The sequence below is a fragment of the Amblyomma maculatum genome, chromosome 1 (genome assembly GCF_055883805.1).
Source record: "Amblyomma maculatum isolate TAMU_Amacu chromosome 1, ASM5588380v1, whole genome shotgun sequence".
Lineage (NCBI taxonomy): Eukaryota > Metazoa > Arthropoda > Arachnida > Ixodida > Ixodidae > Amblyomma > Amblyomma maculatum.
Genome location: NC_139344.1, coordinates 322,231,751 through 322,252,716, shown reverse-complemented (window position 1 = coordinate 322,252,716; position 20,966 = coordinate 322,231,751). Strand labels below are relative to the sequence as shown.

The 20,966-nt window shown below is 46.7% G+C and overlaps 1 protein-coding gene across 1 annotated transcript in view; it reads right to left on the bottom strand.

The window, feature by feature from the left end:
- Positions 1–6,591: 6,591 nt before the first annotated feature.
- The window catches only part of Mettl3 (methyltransferase like 3), a 37,169-nt gene continuing 22,794 nt past the window's right edge, over positions 6,592–20,966 (bottom strand). Inside the window, exons 6-8 of the mRNA XM_084579866.1 lie at positions 19,417–19,630; positions 18,838–19,097; positions 6,592–12,072 (exon numbers count right to left, since the gene is read on the bottom strand). Of these exons, the coding sequence (XP_084435992.1) occupies positions 11,880–12,072; positions 18,838–19,097; positions 19,417–19,630 (667 nt within the window). The 3' untranslated portion in view covers positions 6,592–11,879. The remainder of the gene's footprint in view (positions 12,073–18,837; positions 19,098–19,416; positions 19,631–20,966) is intronic.

Below are 20,966 nucleotides of genomic sequence, written 5' to 3'. Positions count from 1 at the left end.
CGACAACTCCGAGTCCGTATAGCCACACTGGAAGAGGCCCAAACATACGCTACACAACTCTCGCACCAGAACTGGCAACAGTTCTGCGAGTCCCTGCGAGGCACCCTGGACACGTCTCGGACCTGGGCAATTCTCGGAAACCTAAAAGATCCGACCAAGTCTAAGTCCGCGGCGACCCGCTCTGTCAAGCGAATTTCCCACCTGTTCCCGGCCGACGATGCAGATCTTCTCACAGCGCTTCGCGACAGATATGTAGGCGCTGCGACTACAACACCCAGCGAGATTACTATCAGGGCACCCCGAATCGAGCTTTGGACGCTCCCATAACGAAGGCAGAAGTATAGGAGGTATTCACTGACGCGCTGTGCGCGGTGTATTGTGGGTAATTGAGGCGCAGTCGGCCATTTTTGTGTCCACGGAACGAACAGGGCGAACGTACGTATCAAGTGTTGTCGTGCGGTTCTACAATTAGTGGCATCCGCAGCAATATGTTGTTTATTGAGCTATCGTAGACTGCAATAGACGCGTGCACAGTGTAAACAAAGGAAGCTGAAGAGCTGCGCGAACGACCTCGGCATTTTTAAGGTTCCGGAAATGCACACGAACAACTCCACTCGAACGAGATACTTCACCGAGATGCGACGTTACGTATAGCTGGCACGGCTCAACCGCACAAGTATTATAGAATATGAGAAATGTATGTCAAAATTGGCTGGACTGGAATCTTCCGGATGTGCCCCAGCAGCCAGCTCTTGTCACTATCCGTGCACGACTGTTCTTCACGCACTCGGAAGACACATTCCCGGTAAAAGAGCAGCGCGGTTTCGCTTCCAGTCATGCGCATGCATGCAGCGCGCCGCCAACACCTCCTCGCCGTGTTTTGCTGCAATAAAATCCTTCAAAGAGGGCTCGCTAAACTTTGTATTTGCCGCACTTGCCTCATTCGATCAGAAGAAGTCGGATGTTCGCATCGTCTGTGTCGGCTGCTAATCAAAGCAGACCGCATGCAGATTCGGCGAAGGAACGTAGGCGGGCAGAGTTGTTTTGCAGAAGGTTTGAAAAACTTTATAAACTTATTTATCTCTAATAACAAATCAAGTTTAGCTTAGCCAAAACTGCGCTGTATTTCCAGAGCTTTGTTGCAAAAAGTTATTTCGAGCCCGCAAGGCAACGAGGTGGCGCCACCGGTGTCATTCCTGTGGCCTGTGGCAGCGGTTTCTTTTGCTTCCTTACCGCGACAGACGATGCAAACATCCGACTTCTTCTGACCGATTAAGGCAAGTGCATCAAACAAGTTTTGTATAAAACATCCTGACTACCAAATGCCATTTCTATGCAGAATATCAGCTACAAAAACTCAGCGGTTTAGTTGGTATAAACGTTGGACGGCACGCACGTAATTACACAAAGAGCGAGTTCGTCTGCTTCAACCGCGGCTCTTAACCCAGCCGCTTGTAACGTAGTTGCGTTCTTCGAGTGGTCAGTAGGCTTGCGATTGGTTTCTTGTGACGAAGCTCGTCCGTAGGACAAGGAATTCATGAATGTCGCACATATCTATGCGTGGGCACAGGCCGACGCTAATTACCGTGCAGTTGCGCATATCGACTGCACACGGGTAGGTACCAAAGTTTTGTTTCGTACAGGTCTCTGTCCGCATCGCGCACACTTTGCTGATAAATCAAACTGTCACTCATAATACCGATTGAGTTTTCATAACAACGGTGCTGGCATGAGGCAGAGTGGCAGAGCAAACGGACGCGCATGAACAGCTAAGCTAACCGCCGCCCCGTACTAGTACTAGTCCGAACAGGACACAAATATGGCATCGACTGCATACTGACGTCAGCTGTGACGTCACGTGAATACCCCCTTACGCTGCGGCGCGATCCTGCGTTCGTAATACGGCGGCTGGCGCGGACAAAATCACGAACGCCATAATACGCAACCTCAGCAAAGACCAAATTAAGGATTTGACTAAGTACATTAACGATGAACTCCGGGAAAAAACGTCATCCCTCCAGAGTGAAAACACTCCGAAATTATCGTCATTCCTAAGCCAGGGAAGCTGCCCACAATCGAGGCGCTCCGTCCTATCTCGCTCACCATGGGCTCCTTTGCTTAAAAGGCCATACCCTGGACAGTGGCCCGAATCGGAGTGGCTTAGCATCGGGCGGAGATCGGAAGGGCCTCGCTGTTGATCGATGCTAAGAACGGCGTCAGCTTGTTGACATCTAGTTGCCATTACCGTGGGACCGCGTCAACTACTTGTTGAGCAGACTGAGCAGCTCGACAATCGGCAGGTAAGGGCTGATTTCCAGTGTCTCTTCATGTGTTCAACCTAGAGATTGCAAAGGGCGGCTCCTTAAAGATGCTCCCGTATCCCTCCCTGTACACACAAATGTTTTTCATCAACGTGCCAACGGTGGGGAACAAATGGACAATTTCCGGATATGCTGCCTCCGTGAGTGGCAACCGCACGCGTCGGGTCTGATGCGCACAGGTGCGGGCCGCGCACGGCGACCACCGGCGGACGTGACAAACGCCGACATCTATGCCATTTCGACGACCTCCTCACCCTCAGTAAAGATTCTGTCGGGGGCATGTCCACGAGTGCGCGCGTGTATGAAGTGTACGAAACAGAAATGCCTGTCACTCCCTACTCGGCTGGCCCGCCTTCCTCGGAATTTTAGAGAACAAGAACCCCACAAAAGACCGGAAATGAACGCTCTCAGTTGGGATCACTCTCTGGTTTCGTAAAATTCAAAATAAACCATTTCGTCTCCTTCCGACCATTTCCACTATTTATCACTCAGCAACGTTCCTGTCCTGGCTGGGACGGTCGTTGTAGTGGTTATTTTATTATATATACAAAAGGAAACGTTTGCCAGCCCCGGTATCTGATATCTGAATCACCCGAACTGGGGTGGCCGAAATAAAGGGATAGCGAGGAAGGGGTAGAGGAAATCAAAGAGGTGAACGACATGGAGAAAGAACAGGGTAGGTAAAGATAAAAAGAAAAAATTGCCGACGATTACGTTACTTCCTACTGCAAAATTTGGCGCAGCTCATCACCTGTTTCAATAGACTGTGGCAAATTTTTCGAGCAAGACACGTATGTACAATTACTTTTTTATTTTCACACGTATTCCTTCAAGAAACACTCCACTAACAGTTCTTGGCTGTCATGAAAGAAGCTTTGTGGTCGGAGAAATGAAAGCAATTAGGTTTTGGCAGGTTGCGGGAGGCAGCGCGTGGGCCCATAGGAACGTTGCGCGACGAACAGATAGCAGCGACTGACTGACGCCGCTAGCGAGTGAAGAGAACCTGACTGCGTTTCGACTTGGGATGCTAGCACCGTGATCCGCTGATAGCGAGCCGGCGTTTCGGCAACCGGAGAGCACTCTCGCCGCCACGCAGGAAGAGGGGGGGGGGGGGGGGGGAGCTGTTAACTTGGTGGTCACCGCCGGGCCACGCTGACGGCTCAAACTGCGAGCAGTATTGCTTTCGTAATAAAAGAAGCGCGCCGCGGGGTGCGAGCAGATAAGATCTACCCCACCCGGGCCTTTTGTATTCGACCCTTCTTCCGCTGGCCCCTTCCATTTCGGAGGAGTTGTTTATTTTATTTTGCTTTGCTTTTTTCACTGAACTTGTTTCCCTGACTTAGAAACGGCTGTCTTCTGTACTTCTCTGTTCCTCTCCTGCTGCGTGCGGCTTGACGACTTGACCTCTTCGACGACTCTTCATCGCCCGTGTGAATGTGCGAGTTTGGGAGCGGGGGCGAGTTTGCCCAGCCCGTGACGTCGTACACCTCCTTTCCACATCCATCCTCGTCGGAATCCCCCGTGTGAATCCCGCATTACGAGGCCGACGCCGACGCGAAACCCAGGAACGGGCGCCAAAGAGAGCTGGGCTCTAATATACACACTATGGCACAATACAGTTGTTTGCTTGAGGCCCACCCGCAAACGTCTTTGGTCACTGAGCACTCGGCACATCGGACGGGCCTCCGCAATAGCTCTGCGTCCACGTACGTGTTCACGACGCACGCACGTGCGCACTAAAAACACTGGCGGCCGACGTGTGTTCTGTACACTTGACTGAGGATGTGTCAAGCGGCACCGGTACCAAACCTCCACATCCATGTTTCGTTATGTTTGCCGTTGCGCGCACGTCATAGGCATGCTTTCAACTCCGCAACACGCAGATTATAGCTTACAGTGCAAATAGCCCCTCGACGCGGCGTAGCTGTCTGAACGCCATAGCCTTACCCGAGATCTGGCTGGGGCCACCTGACAGTAAAAGTTTCCGAAATAAACGAAGTCGAATTAACAAGCATTTAGTCTCAAGTCTCGGAGGTCACACGGAACACAAAGCAGGACGCCAGCCTTCCTCAGTCATCGCCGGCCTCCGGGTCGGTTATGGCGCCGGTTTGTCTTTCTCCATTTTTCTATGATTTTTACCTGGTTTTATCTTCTCGCTCCGTTTTGGAGGCGCGCAGCCGTAACTACGCCGCTCTATCGCGGGAAAATTCTATGGTCATGTGTCAGACGCAAGGCCCAGACTCGGGGGATGTGTGCGGGGGATGCTGCATTCGAATTAAGGGTTATTTTATATACATAGACTTCTATAGACTATGGTCAGACTAAGCAATGCAGTTCGAATTATCCAGAGATTCAAATGATATCGGTTCGACTTAACGAGCTTTCACTGTAATTCAAATGCTCGGATTTACCTGGGCTTTGAATACTGTACCAGTTTAATTTTTACTCGATTTGTGCACCATGGTCACGTGGTTGGATTTTATTTTTTTTAGTGTTATGGCCATCATGCTGATATGCCATGCAGGGAGGCAAACTAAAGGGGCAGTTTGGATGGGGCCACCAAAACACGCCTTTTTTTCACCGGTCAGCAGCCGCTTCAGTATCGAGGAACCAGGCCAATTATTCTGGATAGGTCTCACTGTCCTCTACGACACTATGCCTCTAAAACTGTCTTGTACTAAACAAAAATGATATGCATGTATTGTTGAAGCTGACCTTCAGTTGGTGCACACATATATTAAGCAGCATCGGGGGAGCTTGCTGCGTGCTGAAGGCTTTCTAAGCAGGGATCGGCAGCATAACTGTAGCCATATTATTCTTGGTTTACATGTTAACAGGAGGCTTACTGATGTATAGAACAGGTGGGGACAATATCACCTATGGCTGTAATGAAGCAATAGCCATAATAGACTAATCACAGACCCTCTTTGGCTTCACTATAATGCGAGTCAGCTGCTACAGATTAAATAAATGTTACATATTGGTTTCTGTTGTACTGGAGTTATTTTCATCCCATGTAAGGTGTGAAACATATCCAATTTAACTGAGTGAAGTATGACGTACATGTGCCATCGAATGAGCTACATACAGTACATGCACCTTTGCGCACAGCTCTCGTGTGCCCTCATTTCCCGCAGGCCGAATCTAGTGCATAGGCATTGCGCAAGGCTGCCGCTAGTGCACTGATGATTCCTAGAATACATGTACTAAGCAACAGCGTCATGGGCTTGCAGCTGAGGAGAATGTGCCGCTGGAATGCAACAGGTGTGCAAGTAAATGGGCACACATTCTGTTCAACAGAAAAACACTGGGATTTCATTGCATTGCTGTGTAATCCTTCCTCCTCCACTTCAAAAGAAGGGGCCCTGCTCACGCAGCTGCCTAATGGTGTCACAAGCAGCAGCTGATTCATGGTTATAATAATTAGTCAGGGTGACATTAGCGCTGCAAATTTGTGTAGATATGTGTGTGCAAGTGAACTCAGTGCTGCTTGTGCATCTGTCGTTGAAATTTGCAGCTTAATGAGGAGATTGTATAGAGTACTCGATCCATGCTCTCCTCAGCAAAGGAAGTGAGATTTTAAGGCAGGAATTGGATTTCACTAAACAGTGCTCACGATAGAGTGCTGTTGCATTGACATTAAATTTTATGATTTTATGGCGTTTAAAGGAACACTGCAGCACTGTTTGCAAAAATCGGGCTTTCAGCAGAAACCCACCGTTTTTCTTGCTGCGAACTCGAATATCAAGTTGAAATTAGGCAGAAAGAGCAGAAATAGCCTTTTTTCAGCAGAAATATGCAGCCTGTGCGACGGGGCTCACTGCAGGTCGCGCCGCCGCCTGTGATTGGCCAAGATGTCGCGTGACGACATTTTGAGGACCGGGGACGCTGCCGATGCGGCTCCTTCACTGCGCTGCGTGCCGATTGCAGCTCTCTGCGGCTTTGTGAATATCATTACGGCACGCCATTTCCACTTGAATGACCATCGGGATTTTCATTGCATGTATCCGTACCAGATGCGCCCACAAACGATGCAGCACTTTCGTTGTGGGGAGCGTAGGTTTTACATGAAATCTTACTTTGGTTACAGTAAGGAATTTTGAAAAGTAGTCTGTGTCATCACTAGCAGAAACTACATGGCCCTCAGCGAAACCTCGGCGCGCATATTCCTGGGAAGGAAGGGCAGCGAACAATGCACTAGCCGACTACCTCCGTCTCAGGCCTCCCGCCCCGCCTGAGAAGTCATTGTTGTGAAAAAAGCCCCAGGTGCGGTGTACCAAATCCTGCTTTGAGTGCCAGACGTCGTACCTTGTGGAAAAGGAGAATTTTATGGAAAGAGTGAAGTAGCACAAAGCTACCACCAGACAAATGAACTGTGAGCGAAGCGCGGTTTCCGTGCTCTGCGACGCATGCGAGGCATCGGCGTAGCCATCATGCTGGAGACCAAGTCAAACACGCACAGAATGCTACTTGAGCCATGGGACATTTTGCAGACACAGAGAACCTTTCCCTTTTATTGTACGCTCACAATATACGTTTAGCAAATTGACGGCTGATGTATGTATAAAGCAATGCTGCAGCTCTGTTGCACCCATAGCTTCGTGAGAAAACCATGTTCTGAAATATGTTTTCTCACACGAGCCTCATCGTTTTCGTTTCTAATTTAATTTCCGTTCCCGAACAAGACAGCACTATGCGAAATGAGGAGACAGCAACGGGTGCAAAATCACAAGGCCATATATGAACAGCTTCGGTGACTGCTTGGACCATCGAAGGAAACCGCGCTTTGTGTTCTCCATACCTAAGTGCGCCCATACTCAGCTGAGCGGTACATGATTTAATAACGCTTCCACAGGGGCTCCATGAACATATCAGGCACGTGCCGTGCTGGAAAGGATCTCACAAAGCGGTCACAACCTAGCTGTGACACAACAGTTGGCTCTTCTTAATCATCTGCTGGTTTGCGAAGATCACCAGCGCGTGCTGCTGATGAGTTGGCCGATGTTTAGCAATGAAGTCGTTGCGCAAAGCTTCGCACAAAAACAGACACATACACACACACACAAAAAAAAAACGATACGCGTGAATGCAAGCACGCGCTAATGCTTCCGTGAACAGATCGCAATCAACGCTAAACGCAACGGTTCAAATACAAATGAGACCTGAACAGTCAGAAACTAATTGAACTACGAAGTACAAGCCTTACCTCCCTTTTCTTCCTTTAATAAACATGGTTCTAAGTAATGGTAACTGGCACGACTCTTTTGAGCGAGGAAATAAAAGGAACTGCGTCATGGTTCAGCCACTCCTTTTTTGACAAAGCCCTAAAGAAATCGCATTAGGAACAAACTGCATGTAGTCACTGTCACGAAAAAAATGTTCAAGTAGAATGTTTCCTTTGGTCGGCTTGAATTTATATCTCTTCTCAGCAGCATCGCATTGCGCCGCGAGTTTTTGACACGAGGGGAGACGACATCGTCGCGTTCACAGCTGTTCGTGCATTAGAACACTGTAGAGCTGTGTTGTATCAGCTGCACAACACTAATTTGACGTGTTTTGTACATCCGCATTGCACGCAAGATGCGGAACAGCGCATGCCAAAAGTTTACTCCGTTGGCTCCTCCGGCTCCTCAAAGTGACATTATGATGGACGGAGAAGCGAGGTTTCTCTCTCCGCTTTCCTCCTCTGTAGCAGTCGCGCGGGGCGCGACAGATTTGAATTGCGCGCTTTCAGTCTGCGTTTGCGCAGGTGTATTATGCATAATCGAAAAAATAACTTCACAGACATGATCAACAAACATTCTACTTAAAAAATCTAGGGTATTGGCACATTTGAAAACCCCTGCAGTGCCCCTTTAACATTGCAAAATGATCCAGACTATGAGGAGTGCCGTAGTAGAGTGCTCTTGATAAATGTGTCCACCAGGGGCTCTTTAACGTGCACCGACATGTTAAGTACAGTACAGTTAAACGTGTACAGTACATGGGTGCCTTGAGTTTCACTTTCACTGAAACACTGCTTCCATGGCCAGCACTAACCCTGTGACCTCAGGATCAGCAGCAGAATGTAATAACCATCGATCCAATATGGCACAAAGATGAGTAACATGCTTTAAAAACAAACAAACTATTATTTGGCTTGCAGAACAGAGTTGCAGAGTATTAAGCAAGCCTGATCATAATGAACAAAGGTCATCATACACTGCAAACACAAAAGCTTTAATAGACGACATGTAATTAGTACATTCCACGGTGATTACACGCTGAATGACTCATAAACGAGTGTGTGATGGATCCCCAACATGCTGCAGGTGGCACAGTGCAGTGACCTTCCTTATGCAGTATATGCTGGATGAGAGATGAACACTATCCTTGCAGTTGCAAAGGGGGTAGGAAGCAGAAAGGGTGGGTTTGGTGAGAGGGAAAGCTCTTGGTTATGAAGGCTTATGTAGAAAGCAGATCAATTGTGTGAAACATGCCTCTATCAACAATTTAATACAGGGGTGGAAGCAGGTTCAAGCATTTTGGAGCAGCACAGGGAGCAGTAATAAAGCCTATTTGGAGCAGCTTTGGAGCAATATAAAGAAAATTTGGAGTGCGTTTCTAAGGTCAAACGCCTTTAATAATTGATAGTTTTTGTTCCTGACATACCAATATACCCAATTTGATTCCTGAATCCTTTCTATTCAACATTCAAGGTTTTGCTGACTAAACCCACATCCCTGACAAGACAAGACAAACAGCCAAAACATGTGCAGATATTTAAGATAACAAAATTGACCTGAGGAAACATTTGGAAAAGACAAGTAGCAAACCGAATGTTTACCCCTACACTTCATAACTGAACTAAGTCCGACTGTTTTGACATGATAGATCCAAATGTGGAGTCCACCACTTTGATGTGCCTAAGCACCCCCACTAGTTTGGAGTTGACATCAGTGAAAAGCACATTTCCACTCTCTGTCTTGTGCCTATCCGTTTTGAACATATGACTGTGCTGAAAAATTCCTGGGCACTGGTCAGTAGTGCCTTTAGGAAGGATAGACGGCACTCACGGGTAATATTTTCCTCCTCCAGATTCTTTTGCTTCATAGCCTCCTGCGAGTGGCATATCATGTTTTCACCTGAGTGAATCTGGCGTTTCCTTAATTTCAAACGCGTTGGCGAAAGGCTTGTATAGCTTTCGAACATCCTTGAGAACATGTCTAGTGAACAGCACCTTTGTGACATCACTCTTTATGCTTCAAGTATGCTTTTGTCTGATGTAGGCTTGACACGCTTGTTACTAACAAAGAGGCGCGGTGGTAAGTACCTGCTTCACAGCTGAGCCCTTAGAACAACTCGAGTTGTACTGCGCTGTCGGACAACTTTACTAATGGCTCGAGATAAACCCCGCCATGACTGCTTTGCTCCCTTCTCTCACCACTGATGATTCAAAAGGCTTGGAAAAGGTAACTATGCATCATTGTGCTGCCTTTGTTTCAATTAAAGCGGCCCCTAGAGCGTGTACACGAAACTCACAACATGCCACCACTCCGGTGTGCTTCTCACTGTCACTTAATAAAATTTTTTGGTGGAACTATCATAAATAACCTCTTGTGCAGCAAAAATCCATGTTCTGCTGAATTTGACGGCAGAACATCGAGGTTTGGAGCAGTTTTGGAGCAATATTGCATTTTGGAGCAGGATGGAGCAGGAAAAGCAGTTTGGAGCAGAATGAAGCAAATGGAGTAGCACTTCCAGCCCTGTTAACCTAAAGCTTTCCAAGCACTTAGACCATTAAAAAATCAGGGTAATGCATGCATGAGCTTTGTCTTAGTCTGCTGAAAACAGCATGAAAGGATAATCTGAAAATGCTCCCATCTGAATGATAGAAACACAACTCAGAATAATGGACACTGATATTATCATGATGAGCCATAAAACTGTGTCTACCACAGGACAGAGGCCTTTCACAATGAACTCCAAGTAGCCCAAGCAGCAGCCACCCGCATCTGCATCCTCTCTGTTATCAAAACAGACCGGCTGATTAGCTGTTTTCCTTATTTCAAGTCTCCTTACTTAAGTGCATTTTGTCCTCTAGGCCAACCTAAGTGCCACACAAAAACAAGCTTCTCAGATTGCTACAGCAGCTCCAATGTAATGTAATTCCTTGTACTGTGAGGAGTCCGGTAAAAAAAAAAAAATGGCAGGTCACCGATCATCATCCCGAGACCTCACTGAAACTAATTAAACTAGTTGTACATACGTAGACAAGAAAAAAAGAAAGAAAGGTTTTCAATTACATGGCAATGCTAAATGCAAATAATATGTGCTAGCACATTTTCCCCTATGTTTAGCTTTGCTTATCTTGGTTTAGTTATGTTTATTTTTTTAATTTTGAGCTCCCCCTGCTTATTCTCAATCGCATACATGTACTTTGCTACTCGCTTAATCCCTAATCCCTTAATCTGTGCTTTTATTATCTCACACATATTCATTAGCTTACAGTCATCAGCTACGACATGTGCAAGGCCACCTGAAATAGACACACAGACGTGCTTTAACAAATTCATATGGCCATGCCTGCATGGCATAGGGGTAGCATATTCGACGTGTGATCCTACGTCTGTGTAAAATTTTAATATCACCTTCCAATCTCAAAGGAGCTATATCCGAGTTGGCAAATCCCACCAACTCGGCCATGCCATGTCTCGTGACGTTGCACATCCCACCGGTGCCTGCCATGTCACCTGCCAGAGGCTTCAGAATCCCGCATCATGGCTTTTCAGTGCAGAAGCAATAATCAGGAGGTTCAAAGCGTAGCAAAATTGTCAAATGTTTGTATGTCCGCATTGTATAGATGTCCACCAAGGTGTGAGGCAGATACTGTGCTTTTCTGGCAAAACAAGCCAACTAAAGATTTTAGTTCAGTTTATAGGGTGACCCAGGCTATGAGAGACAAAGTGACCCAGGCTATCAGAGACACCATAGTGCAGGGCTTCAGAAATTTCAACCACCTAGGGTTCTTTAAGCTGAACTGACATCACACAGCACGGGTACCTTGAAAACTGCACAAATTGAAAAACATAATGCATATTATCTTTCATACTTCTAACTGAACACCTGAGCCGCACCGTATGAGCAAGGTAGGAAGTTGAGACTGAAAGCAATACAGAGGTACTGTAGTGAAGGGCTAAAGAACAATTTCAAGTTTATCAATGCTAAATCACCAAGCAAAACCATACCAGACAGCACTTCCGCACGTTATAACCAGTTGCATAATTGCTGCTAAGCAACATAGGAACAAATCACAGCAAAATTTTTGCAATTTTCCAGCTAACAGTTTATAATGGTATTAGCAGTGCACAAGGAACAAAGACGAGAGCAGAGCACAGAAGAGTGCTGCTTACTAGCATCACTCCGTTCAACTGTTTATTCCCCAGTTATGTAGCCATGCCTGTGTGGCACACCTGCAGTTCCCAACACAAGGGCAAAAGAACAAAAAACTACCATATTGGCCAAACAGACTCACTTGTTTTGATGGAGAGGCAAGTCCGGCATACCCAACAGAAGCTTTTATTGGCGAGGTATGGGCGTCACTACAGGTGGTGGAGGGTAATGATGGTATACACTAGCAGGAATTCCTTCATACATGATACCGGGCTCGGGCACACCCATGGGCTCCCTGTACCCCACCATACTGTCCATCATAGGCCGGTTTAGGTGCGCATCAGCCGCCCATGCGTTCACTGCCATAGGGGGCGGGGCTCTGGAAAACATAAGTAGTCAACAACTGGATCACTACAAATAGCAAGTCAAATATGCCTATTTAAGCAACTGTTGTTTGAGAGCTTCATGCAAGACGTAATGATGAAATGTTTCAAGCTCTTGTGAAACATTTAACTTGTACACATTAACGGGAAAATTTTGAAGGGATCAAAGAAATAAAATAAGCTACATCCGTATTATGCAAGCTAATGCATTCAAGAAGAAAAACAAGCAAATTTTGTTAGTAGTGCTGAAATGCAATAAATTGGTTTCCTGCCCATTTGCAACAGTCAGCATTTGGCCCGTTCCTTGTAGTTATTAACTGTTGTGTGAAATGAAAGACAAAAATTACAAGGGTTCAACGCTGCCGAACCAAATATTGAGCGAAAGCCTTAGCTGCGGGTGACTGAGTGTTCTTCTTCTCTTTTCTTCTTCCTCAGCCCACATATAAAGCCCCGCTTTAACCAAGCCGTATGAATGTGCATTAGTGGCCTATAGGGGTAACGTGAATGCCAGAATCCTAGCAGGCTGATTCTGACATAACCATCCCATGTGAAACGAGAGACCCAAGTTGGCAGCTCCTGCCAGCCCATCTCTCGCTTTTGTGTCACGTGGGGTGTGACGTCACGCGCTGTGCCATGGCTGCGACCGCGCCACGCCGACCGCTTGAGTTGGTAGCCCAGCTCTCACCCTAGTGTCACGTAGGGTGTGACGTCACAGCGTCACATGGGTGTGGCTGGGCTACGTCAACCGCTTGAGTTGGTAGCCCAGCTCTCACCCTAGTGTCATGTGGGGTGTGACGTCACAGTGTCAAGTGGGTGCGGCCGCGCTACGCCGACCGCTTGAGTTGATAGCCCAGCTCTCACCCTAGTGTCACATGGGGTGTGATGCCATAGCGTCATGTGGGTGCGGCCGTGCCACGCTGAAGGCTCGAAACCTAAGTAGTATCGCTTTCGCAATTAAAGAACTCAAGAGGCCCTCACGGACAATACAAAACCGCTTTTCTTCTTTCGCATAGAAAGGCTGCCATGTCTGCAACTAGAGATTTCATATGCGGCTGATATACTGTCACATAATGGTGATGATTGTCCAGGAGTCAAAAGCATGGAGAAAGGTTTCCGAAAGAAAAATTTCACTGGGGCTAACTTGCACCTGCAAAGAACTAAGAAACAGGGGGGTGGCGATAACAACAAGAGTGCCCGGCACAGTTGATCTACAGAATGCCTGTGGCCTCACTCAATTTGTAGCTGCCAAGGAAACATTAGCTTAAGTGCCAAAGGACAATATTCTGGAACCAAGGTGGAAGCAGCGGTGCATGGCTGTGATCATTTGAGAGAAATCTTGGCACACCTTGTGTCACAAAGAAACTGATAAAGCCACATCCTGGCAGCAATGAGCGTGGCCAAACAAACAGCACAAAATCTTCGCAGCAATATGCCCACTAATTATTGGCGGCCTTTCATCACTTGACATACTAGGCCAAAATACATGGTGCCAATCTCCTTGTTGATCACGGTATGTGCACCCCCGCCCAACCGGCATCAAAATCTTTCTACATGGGAGCGACTTGAAGTTGCCATGTAGACAGTGCAATATGAAAGCCCAACTTCAGCCGTCATCCTCTTTACCAATCTAGTTACTGTGAAAATCAGGTTATAAAGAACAAACAGCACGACAGTCATGCTTGTTATCAGCAGCAGCGACTGTACTTAATCCTTGTCCTATATTTTCACAATAGCGTGAGTGTAATGCCGAAACATACCTCATTCAGAACAGTTGCATCTCGTGAACCACTACTCCCTTAGTGAGTGGGTACCTAAGTGCTCATAACTGCAGCAGTAATGGCTGCCCTGACAAATTTTTTTAGGGCTGCTGTCAGTTTCTAGTATGCCTCAAATAAAAACTCTCACATTCACTTTCTGCTTAAAGGCAATGCTACTGAGGTCATTCATTCATAAGAGACACTTAGGCCTGGAAATAAATGCGTGCATAGAGGCAGGAGTTGGGGGGTGTTGTTTAGCTACTTTGGTCACTCGCCTGTTTTGAAGAAGAATGTGACAAAGTCTGGGTATTTTTTTAGGGTGAAACTTATAGCATCTTTGCCTGTGGCAAGGTGACAAGAAAGCGACAAGGTCAGGGAATGTTTTAGAGTGATAGCTGTAGTAGCTTTGCTTGTATAGTTCAGCTGTTATAAACCTATATTTCATGATGGAATGATGAAAATTTGTAAGCTGTGCACTTCGAGCTGATTGAAGGAAATGAAGACAGCTTTTCATAGCAACGCTAGAGAGGAGGAGGGCAATTGAAGCCATGGAGCAGCAGTGCTTGCAGGTGGCCGGCTCTCAGTAGAGTGTGGCATAATAGTGGCATATGAGACACGATCTGATGATGGCATTAAAAAATTTGCCAACCTGTTACCATAAAGTCTTATGTAGAACCCTGCTATAGTAAACTCGGATATAGTAAAGTGAAACTGATGTCCCAGTTTATCTTCCATAGACGACTGTACATTTCGCCCTCCTTATAGTAAAGACATTTTTGTTAAATACTGGATAAAATGCGTCTGGCCGCGGCGACGTCTTCCCACGAAATGACATTACCGCACGCGCGCTACCTAGAATCGAATAAAAAAACAAAAACAAAAACACACCACCGTGTGTTTTTTTAAATGGCTTTACCACTAGCATACCTGCCAACCTAGCAACATGAAAATTGTGGAGACTGTTGCGGTGGCGAAAGGTGAACGGGAGGAGGAGGAGGAAGGGGGAGAGAGGGCATCTTTTTTTTTTTAATTTTAATTTAGCATCTCGGAAAGTATTGAGGCTTATAACATTGGAAAGAGGTGAGAGTGGCGGCCCACTAGTTTATTTTGAATTGATCTCTCTGTTGTTGCACTGTCAGAAACTCTTCCAAGTACCGTATTTACATAATTGTAAGCTGACCCCCTTTTTAGAATTAGAAAATCAGAAGTGGGGGGGATGGATGGGGTCGACTAAAAATCAAAACCAAAGCTTGGCATCCTTTAAAAGAGCACGATAAAAACTATATCAGGGAGGATATGGCAAATTTATTTGCCCTACAGCTTCAAGTGCAAAATTAAGTTAGTGTGCGTAACTTTTACTGCGCAGCACGAACTGCACCTGCGGGAGTGCCAATTGTTTACGGAAGAGCCCCTTTAAGAGTCGCGGCGAAGCTTATTTTTTGCGCGTCAGTCGTGTCGGGTCACGTCACACGGCGGAACTTCCAGGGAGTGTTGATAGATGGAGGAGCCAACACCGATCGTTTGTTGAGTTTGCGCGAGGTTCACGTGTTCGCACTTTTGACTTTACGACCCTATATATGCTTTGCCATGAGCTCTTCATTCCAAAAAGCATTCGGCACTTCTTCCAGGCAGCATTCAAGGAGGCGGCTGTCATTTATTATGCTGAACAAAGAACTGCGTAGTGGGCCGAGAGTTTGAAGGTTCTAAACGGGTTATGCGGGAATGGCGGTGGCAGTGGAACAAAATTTTCAATGCCAAGTGAAGAGGCTTCCGAGGTATGCAGTTGGTATGCTATCCAAAGTTGGAGGTCAAGCTTGCAGTGTATATCCCCGAAATACGTGACTTGAAGTGGAGACGAGAAACGAAGAGGCGTCCGTGTGCTGTGCGATGTCAGTGCACGTTAAAGATCCCCAGGTGGTCCAAATTACTCCGTAGCCCTCCACTGCGGCTCCTCTTTCTCTCTTTCCACTCTAACTTCCACCTTCCTCCCTTCCCCTATGTCCGCAGAAACAAGTGTGACAGATACTGCGCCTTTCCCTTCCTGTAAACCAATTATTATTATTATTATTAGGTGGAGGCGAGTAGTACAGCCAGGCAATATTTTTTTTGAAGTGGCTTGTTGGGCAAGTTGGTTGAACATTATGTTAAAACAATGCTAGAACATGGGCAAATAGAAAAAAAAAAAAAAATGCGTGTTTGTCTCTTTTTATCTGTCCGTGTTCTAGCACTGTTTTTGGGACATCCGATTTTGGCTTGCATTCGAGTTGACTTACAATCGTGTGAATATGGTATATAGGCTTGTAAGGCGTCTCACTCCTCGTGCTTGTCTATGGCAGCACCTGTTGGTTGCTCGCGTTCGTGGTGGTGCCGGTGGCTGCTACCTCGATTCAAGCTGTATGCTGGTGACAAACTGCTCCCGCGCTGCTTTTTAGCATGGTTATATTACAGGATGTTATAGAATTATGGCTATAGCGTGCAAAAAAGAAAAAAAAAAAATGAAAAAAGATTTGAAAAAAAAAAAAAAAACTGGGCTGTGGCAGCCACTTTTCTGGAGATTTGAAGTTGCGTTCATACGATAGGGACATGGAATCGAAATTTGGGAGACTCCCGGACAATTCGGGAGAGTTGGCAGGTATGCACTAGGCTTCGTAGCACTCAGGAGAAGCCAACTTTACGTAATCATTGGAGCTGTGAGGGAAAGCATGCAGCGCATAGGAAAAAAAAAAAAAAGAAAAGTAACGCTGTCTGCAAGCACGGAAAGAAGGCGATGCGATCCGTTCAGAAAGTAAAGGTGAGTAAAAGTGTAGCGAGAAATAGGGGAGGGAAGAAACGACCGAACATTCACAGCACTGTGCAGCACAGTGGCAAGAACTGGAGGCGCGGCATGTGCGGTTTTGCACCTGGTGACTGTCGCGCGCATTTCTCATCTATTGCCTTCTTACTGACAGAAACAGTAGATGATGCCTCGCTTTCATGCAACGCTTTGGTTTTCACACGAAATCAAAATCAGTTGTATTCATAGCCATGTTGCCCTCATGCTTAAGAAGTACTTCCACAAGATGTAAACAAAAAGTTTTATACCCGAAAAAAAGGGTCGAAGAAACAATGAGAGAGAGATGGAAGGTATTTGAGAGTGTTTTTTTCATTAAGAAAGAAGACGTGTTCAGTAAGTAGCCATTTAGTTTCCAAACGGCAACTTCAGGCCCGTGTTATCACCAACCACTGATATAGTAAAAACCTTTGCCGGTCCCAGTGACTTTACAATAAAGAGGTTCTACGGACTGCTTGTCCCGCCACCCCGTTGACCCTCCTGAACTTCCTGACAATACTGCTGACGACTGCATTTTGTCCATTTCGAACTTTCTCCCCATCAGTGTCGAACAGAGTCATGATCCTTCCCTGCGCCCCATTATTGATCACCTGCGCAACGACAGCACCGATCCGTCCATCAGTATGTTTGTGCTGCTTAATAACACATTATACCGACGCAATATGCGCCCAGATGGTGTAGACCTTTTGCTTGTTGTCCCAACACATCTACGCTCTGCTGTTCTTGTGCACCTTCATGATGCTCCTACAGCAGGGCACCTGGGAGTGTCACGCACATACGACAATGTTCGACGACGATTCTACTGGCCTGACCTTTACCGCTCTGTTCGTCGCTACGTCGCCGCCTGTGAGCTGTGCCAGCGCAGAAAGACACCGTCCCTTCACCCTAGTGGGCCCCTGCAACCACTTGCAGTTCCGACTGAGCCCTTTTCTCGAGTTAGTCTCAACCTGCTTGGGCCATTTCCCACATCGACTTCAGGGAACAAATGGATTGCCGTAGCGACCGATTATGCCACCAGGTATGCCATAACCAGAGCTATCCCCACCAGCTGTTCCTCCGACGTTGCAGGCTTTCTTTTGCATGACGTCATCTTGCTTCATGGCGCTCCTCGTCAACTGCTCACCGATCGCGGTCACTGCTTCCTTTCTACAGTTGTTCATGACCTTCTGCACTCATGCGCTACGTGCCACAGCTTCACAACGACCTACCATCCACAAACGAAAGGTCTTACTGAGCGCCTTAATCGCACACTGACAGACATGATGTCAATGTATGTTTCTGACCATCACCGTGACTGGGATGTCTCTTTACCCTTCATAACATTCGCTTATAACTCCTCACGGCATGACACCGCCGGATACCCTCCCTTTTATCTACTCTTCGGCCGCGGCCCTCTACTTCCTTTCTACACCTTACTGCCTCTCGACGATTCATCTTGCAGTTACGCTTCTGATGCCATCACCCGCGCTGATGCAGCCCGTCATATTGCTCGAGACCGGCTTCGTACGTCTCAGCGTTCTCAAAAGCACCGTTACGATCTCCAGCACCGTGACGCTTACTACCCTCCTGGCTCCCTCGTACTCCTCTGGCTCCCTGCCAGACATGTAGGCATATGCGAGAAACTTCTGCCCCGCTACATGGGCAGATTATCCCTGTGAACCGCCACTCTCCTACAAACCATCATCCAGAAGTCGTGCATGTTGCCTGTCTCAAACCTTATATCTCGCGCTCACCTGTGTAGTCTACGCACCGGGACTGTGCTTATTTCGCGGGGGGGGTATTGTTACGGTACGCAATCAAAGAGACGACGACGAAGTGCTGGGCTAGTAGAGAAAAGACAACGCTGCAGCTATGCTCTGGTTGTCCTGCGAGTGTGTCCCTGACGGTGAACTATTGCGGCTACGACGTAACATCACCTCGTAACATCTCAACGTGCCTCGTAACAATATTATCATGCCTCAGTTCATACTGTGCAAAGTAACTCAAAAGGGCTTGGGTTCTGGTCGAATTGTTTTAAGGCCTCAGTGTTATCACTGCACATTTTACTGCAGTGCAATATCTGCTCCACTAGCATTAGTCAGTTATGCAATGCACTGTAGAAGCATGATCCACAATGTGTATAGTATAAGCTGATACTCATAGGAGAAAAATAAAAGCATGGAAGGCAGTCTCACTGAGGCTTCTTCATGCAGTCACCATCTGGATAAAGCTTGCGGAACTCATTGATGAGCACAGGGTCTGTCAGTCGAACACCTTCCACTTGGTTGCCCAGGGTGATCCAGTTGGGCTGGACATTATGTGGTCGCCCAAAAAGCTCAATCTTGCGTGTGCCTGGAGACAGACGCTCTATGATGCCGTAGATTTCGTCGGGTTTGTGACTTGTAGCACGCACCTCTGCCACTATCACGTCGCAGTCCAAGCCCCGGTTTATTTCCTGCAATTGCACCGTATAGACAGCTTTTATGACTCTAGCAATTCAAGGGGTCACGCCTTCTTCACTACACTGTCTAATTTAAAATGATACTGAAAGGCATTCAGACAAGTTAATATGTCTGACATGGTAGGTTAATATAGTAGCGACCATGAACTTTTTGAGAAAGTCATGGCAAGAAAAGAAGAACCTTGTCTGCAACAAGATTGTACTACGCCATGAAAAGCTGTGAAACATGACCAAAGCCACAGTTCCTGGGTCTTTTCGCATGCAAATAAGAAAACAAAGATAAGCCTTTTGTCTACAGCAGAAAGGAAGGTACCTTAGGATTCCCTTTGACTCCGACGAGGCAGTGTTCTTTGCCGTGGTTGAGCCAGTGGCCCGTACGACCTGTCCGGATAATACGCTGCAGCTGGTTGGTCTTGACCCAGATAAGTTCGTCGCATCGCTCATATCCCCATAACTTCAGACACTCTCGGCCAAGCTCCATGGCCCTCCCCGTCACCCACAGGAAGATGAGGCCATCGTCTGTCAGGCTGCATAAGCCGCACACATTCAATCCAGCCTCACAAAAACCCTGTGGCATCATCTCTAGCAACATTAAACAAACAACTCCTCTTTTCGTTCCGGGCAAAATTTTATTGTTTGGTCTCTCTTATTGTTACTCTGATGACATCCGCTTTATGGGAGATCTTTCCCCTGTCACTCAACTCAAAGACATGACAAAAGAACTATTTTAGCATTGGCAGCTATAAGTGGATGGTGGGCAGTGTGGTCCAGCCTCTCAGTCCTGCAAACAGTGGTGCCAGCATCAGTCTTTCCTAGCACTAGCCTCTTTGTAATTACATGAGATGGAACCTAAATTCATCCTCTAAAGACCCTTTAGCCCTTTGTGGTACCTTGTCAGGCCCCTCCTGACAACACAACATGGCCATACCTCCCAACAAGCTTTCTTGTGGTTTGACTACACATATTTTTCAACTATGTACGAGCGCTATCTCTTAAAGAGCGTTTTTTACTTGTGTTCTTTTTTACAGTATGGGGGCAGCCTTTGCCTTTTTTTCCCTTGGAGCCCTGGCACATCCCTGCTACTAGCACCAAAGCTTGGCATTAGAAGACAGCGGCTCTGGTGATAGTATGTGACCAGATAACTGCTGTTGGACCTATGCGTTTTATCACAAATTCATGAAATGGAGAAACAAGCTCTTTTTATTGCTTTTTCATAAGAGAAGTTCTTGTCCTGCATGAGATCAAAAGAAACTGCCAGTAACTTAACAAAGCAATTTGAAGGAACTCCATCATGACTAGAAAAAAAAAAAAAAAAAAGAAAAAAATATGAAGATATTTAAGCTCCGTATTTAAGAGTATGAAGCGATAGTGCTAATGGCTCCTGTCTGTAGCTCCCCTTGAGGTTCTTCAGTCACGTAAATGTCTCATCTGCTCACATAATTACCAATCCCTTAATTTGTGCCTCTAATATCTTGCAAATTCTTATTACCATACAGTCCTAAGCTGCCATGTTATCAAGCTACCAGTCATAAGCGACCAACCAAAAGAGATATAAAGCCCCACTTTAACCAAGCTGTATGGACGTGGCCTACGAGCAGTGTGCCTGAGTCAGCATCCAAGAGACCTCGAAGGTTAATTCCTATCCCACCCTCCCAACTAAAATAAGCACCCATGTTGGCAGCTCCTACTAACTTTTTGACATCATGCGGTCTTGTTACATCACGCAACCCATAGACAAACTGGTGCTCGGTCATGGCATCTGCCAGCTACCATCTGCCAGAGCCGTGCTCATAATTTTTTGCTAATGCTGTCGATGACGACAATGCCGGATTTTTTGCAAAAGAATTCCTTCAATGCTCTCAT